General features: G+C 68.6%; 1 protein-coding gene across 1 annotated transcript in view; it reads right to left on the reverse strand.

The window, feature by feature from the left end:
• The window catches only part of MYO18A (myosin XVIIIA), a 47,549-nt gene that overhangs the window by 35,031 nt on the left and 7,651 nt on the right, over nt 1-4,867 (reverse strand). The window contains 6 exon segments of the mRNA XM_009278315.1: nt 506-648; nt 927-1,137; nt 1,261-1,437; nt 1,513-1,622; nt 1,764-1,851; nt 3,152-3,187. Coding sequence (XP_009276590.1) covers nt 506-648; nt 927-1,137; nt 1,261-1,437; nt 1,513-1,622; nt 1,764-1,851; nt 3,152-3,187 — 765 coding nt within the window.

Below are 4,867 nucleotides of genomic sequence, written 5' to 3' on the forward strand. Positions count from 1 at the left end.
CCCCAGCCCCCACCCCGGCCATCCTTGCTGCCTGCCCAGGGTCCATGTGGAGACGTGAGGGTCTCCCGCCCACCGCAGGGCATCATATGAATGCAAACATCATCCAAGCAACCCGTGAGCATCTCCTCTCCCGGGGTGTCTGCTACTACAGGAGCACAAAGCGGCTCTCTTGAATTTTAAGGGCTCTGCTGTTATCACACCGGGGCGGTGTCTGGAAGAAAGACACCCTGATATCGGAGCTAACTCAGCAAGGACGGGGAGTTGATCTGATCTGTGCACGTCTGGCTGTGAACAAAGACGAGAGCAGGATGCCTGGCTGCTAAAGTGCTGCGAGCACAGCTGGGCAGCCGGTGGGGCCTGCGGCGGAGCTTGCGGGCTAGCACGCAGCCGGGCTGCCGGGATGAAACACCCCGGCGAGGATGAACCGGCTCCTGCACCAAGGGGAACCGCCCCGGTGAGGATGGACCGGCTCCCATGCCAGGGGGGGCCACCCTGGCCCCCTCACCTGTACGGAGGCGGATGCCACCTGCCCAGCCTGGTCGAAGTCCAGAGAGATGATCTGGGAGAAGCGGGTGGCGTTGCCGTTCATGCCGGTGCTGCTATTGCCAAAAGCCTCCAGGATGGTGTAGAGAGCCTGCCACTTCTCCGCTGCAGGAAGAGAAGCGGGGTGGTGGGGTGCAGGGGTTGTGCGGCAGGCGGCCAGAGCCGGCACTGCCGACTGGCCAAGTGCTGCTGCTCCTGTGCCGTGCTCCGCGCTGCGGCAGCCCTCGATAGCACGGTAAAGGGACCGGCGTGAGAAAGTGAAAGCGCGCCGTGTGGCGTGTGGCTGGCCGCTGCCGGGTGCGGGAGGCTGCGGAGGGCTGTGACCGCAAAGCAAGGGGCGTGCGCAGGTGGGACGGGGTCCCCACACCCCGCCGGGGACTCACCGGAGAAGACCTTGCCGGTGCTGCCGGCGACGGTGGTGAGGTACTGGACAAGGTGCTGGCAGTTGGTGGTTTTGCCGCTGCCACTGGCACCCAGCAGCACGACCGCCTGGTCCTGGCGGCTCATCAGCATGCTGCGGTAGGCAGCCTGGGCCACCGCGTAGATGTGCGGGGACGTGTCCTCCCTGCGGCACCCTTTGAACATGTGCATGACCTGGCGAGGGGGAGGGGAAGCGGGCGAGGGTCAGCACCCTGCCACCCCCACCGGCTCCCTCTGCACGGTGGCACGGCTCCCAGCTGCCGGTCCCCTCCGGTCCCCCCCCGGCAGCGGGGTCACCTTCTCAGAGTACATGGAGGGGGAGCTCAGCGGGTTGATGATGACCATGGTGGGGCCGGCGTAGGTGTGCAGGAGGTTGCCGCCGTAGCGCTGCCGCAGCGTGTGCAGCACGCTGGACTCGTTGAGGTAGAGGAGGCTGGCGAGGTCCTCCACACGGTCACAGGAAGGGGGGTTTGCCTGGCAGCGAGGTGGGGGGGGGCGTCAGGTGGGGAACGGGGGTCTGCCCCGCCGTCCCCCACCCTGCGGCCCTACCTTCTCCACATCGTCCTCCTCCACCTCCAGGATGGCTCCGTCGTGGTCCAGCTTCACCTTCACCTTGCCCTCGGGCAGGGGGCTACCTTCCTCCGGCCGCAGCTGGCTGCCTGCAAGGGGCACGGGGCGCTCAGTGGGGCCGTGCCGGCAGCCCCCTGGGGAGACTGCAGCCAGGCCGGGGGGGCTTGCTGTGCTGCGGGAAGGACGGGGCGCCCCATGTCCCGGAGGCGCCAGGCTGACCCCCGACTCACCCAAGGAGAAGCCATCCCTGTGTACCAGCCAAACCTTCTCAGTCTCATACCAGGCCTCCTCGGCTGCTATCTGCTCCTCCGTCTTGGCCTGTGGGACAGCGGGATGTGGGGTGGTCGCGGTCACCTGTCCCCCCCCCCCGTCTTGCCCCCTTCCCCACGTCCCTGGGGCTGGAGGGAGCAGGGCTGCCTGGCCACAGGGCCACGTGCCGGGCAGCCACGGCTACCCTCTGCAAGCCCCAAGCCCTCCCGGCACGTGTGCCCAGCTTGTCCCCTGCCCCTGGGGACCCCAGTGGGCTTGGGGCTGCAGAGACCACCAGGACCCTGCCACGGCTTGGGGCAGACATGAAGCCACAGTGGCCTGGGAGCACATTCACCACGGCCACCTTGGGCAAGCCTGGAGGGGTTGAGCTCCCAAACTGCAGCCCAGAGAGCGGGCACCCATGCCAGCCACGTGCCGGGATGCAGGGACACCAGGCATGCTGTGAGGACATGGGACATGCTGCAGGGAGACGGGGCAGGGACACGCTGTAGGGACACAGGACACGCTGCAGGGACATAATGGAGGGACACAGGACACAGGACACGGCACAGTGATGGCAGAATACCGCGGCATGGGAAGTGCCGGGCTGGCACAACCGCACAGCAGGGACGTCCCCGCCACGCAGGAGCAGGGCGAGCCCCAAAGCCAAACCTGAGCTGCAGCAGGGACGGGGCCAAAGGGGGCTGCCGGCGCATCATCCGCTTGACCCTGGCGAGGCCGAGAGACGGGAGGTGAAGGCGAGAAGGGTTAATCTCTGCCCCCACAGACAGCACGGAAAGCGGCGGGGGGAAGCGAGCGGGGGCAAAGTGCCACCATGCCAAACCCTGCGAGCACTCCCGGTACCACGGCCACCGCTGCGGCCAGCGGAGTGGCAGGTCCAGCACGGTGCTGGGGACACACGGAGCCAGGAAGGACATTGGCCATGAGGCCGTGCCGCCAAAGCCCCGGGGCTGGGGACCACTGTGCCGACCCGCTGTGAGCTCTGCCAGCACCGCGTGCCACGGCTGCTTCGGCACGAGCCGTGCATCCTGCCTATGCTGGGTGCTCTGCCCCTTTACATCCTGCTCTGCACCCCTGCCCGCCCCAGCTGTGCCACCTCCACCGAGAGCACCCTCCCAGGACGCCTGGCTCCCCAGCACAGCCCCACTGGAGAGAGGCACCCAGCCCCGGCCACCCCGGCACCCTCCGGCCCCGTGGACGACGCGGCAGCCCACGGAGCAGGGTGGGATGGGGAAAGCCTTACGCTCCAGCACGAGGCGCGGGCGCAGACGCCAGCCCAGCGGCAGACAGAGGATGGCGGGGGGTCGCCGGCAGAGGCAGAGGGCTCCTGAGGACGGGGGTACGGTACCTGGCTGGGTGCCGAGGCGGAGGTGGCGGGGTCCAGCTAACAGCAGCGAGGAAGGAGGAGAGAAAGGAGAAGAGAGGGGGTGAGAGGCAGAGAGCAGCAGCAGCACCATGATGTGCCACAGGGCCCCGGCACAACCACAGTCCCCATGGCACCACCTGGGCATCATCCCAGCCACCGGCAGTCATGCCACCAGTGGGGGCTGCTGGGCACTGCAGCTCCCCACGGTCAGACACGCTGGTCCGGGCAGTGATCCCCAAACCCACCGGCAGCCCCGGTCATCCATCCCCCGCTGCCGGTGCCACCTGGAGAGGGACCATGGGGCTGGTGGCCAGGCACAGGGGTACAATCACCCTGTGCGGAGCACACGGCACAGCCGGGGCAGCCGCACACTGCCCATGCCTCCCCGACCCCAGACGGGCGGCACGCGAGCGCCAACGCCCCTGGAATTACAGAAGCAGTGAAGATCCTCTCCAGCCGGCGCTGCGCCTCCTCCGACGGGCTCAGCTGGGACGCGGGGCCGGGGGCAGCCTGGAGGCAGAGCACTGTTAGCCCCGGGCCGGCCGGCCCGCAGCCCCCGCCGGCCCGGCACTCACGGTACGCAGGCGCCAGAGGGGCTATCGCAACGGCTTTCCCGGCCCTGCAGCCCGCCAGTGCTCGGGGGGGGGTACTGGGGCGAAGGCTGGCGCAGACCCGTGGGCGCTGAGGCTGGCACAGCTAGGGTACCAGCGGGTCCCCACTCCCACACACCTGCTGGGGGGGTGCCGGGGTGGTTTTCATGGGGGTCGGCCGCTTCTCGCCTGGCTGCAGCTTCTTCTCCGCACGAGCCAGGGGGGGAAGACAAGGGGCAGCGTGATGGGGCGGGCGCCGCGCCCACAACTGCCCCAAAAAGTGACCCCTGCCCAGCACTGCACACCCCAAAACCACTGTAAACCATGCGGGTGAGCTCACACCATGCCACGCCGGGGGGCAGAACCCCACCACTGTGTTAGAGCATCCCCCGCCATGTACACACCGGTACCTTGTGCCTCTCCAGGGCAGTGGGTTTCGGAGCGGATGCCTTTGCCGGCTCCGCTTTGCCTCCCGAAAGTTGCACCAGTGGCTCCGTCTTGGCTTCGGCACCCGGGGACAGGGACGGCTTCGCGTCCCCCCCAGACGGTTCGGGGGACTTCTCCTCCCGCCTGTCCCCTGGCCGGAGCCGTGGCCGGTGCTCTTTGGTTTTGCCCTTCGCCATGAGGGTTTTGAGCCCCGCCGAGATCTCATCCTTGGGCTCCGGCTTGGCGGGGGCTGCCGGCATGGCAGGGGGAGGCGGTGCGGTGGGGGGAGCTGGGACAGCGGGACGTCCCGTCTCCTCCTTCCTGGGGGGTGGCACCGGCTCGGGAGACTTGGCGTCTCGCCCCGGCTCCTTGGCACTGCCAGCGTCCTCCCCCGGCAGGACTTTGCGGACCACCTTGCGCACCACCCGGACCACCCTGCGACGAGACAGCCCCTGGCCGTCGTCCCCCTGTGCCTCGACGGCCGGGCCCTCCAGCCCATTCACGGCCACCCCGTTCAGCACCGGCTCCAGGCTCTTCCTTTGCCCAGGGGGTGGCTCGGGGCTCTTCGGGGGCTCAGGATTCAGGGGCTCAGGATTCAGGGGTGCGGACGCCACATCCTTTGGGCTCTCTGACTGCAGCCACAATGACACCGGTGTGAGTGGAGGGTCAGCGGGGGCGCTGC

This window comes from Aptenodytes forsteri, unplaced genomic scaffold, assembly GCF_000699145.1.
Source record: "Aptenodytes forsteri isolate BGI_AS27 unplaced genomic scaffold, ASM69914v1 Scaffold66, whole genome shotgun sequence".
Classification (NCBI taxonomy): Eukaryota; Metazoa; Chordata; class Aves; order Sphenisciformes; family Spheniscidae; genus Aptenodytes; species Aptenodytes forsteri.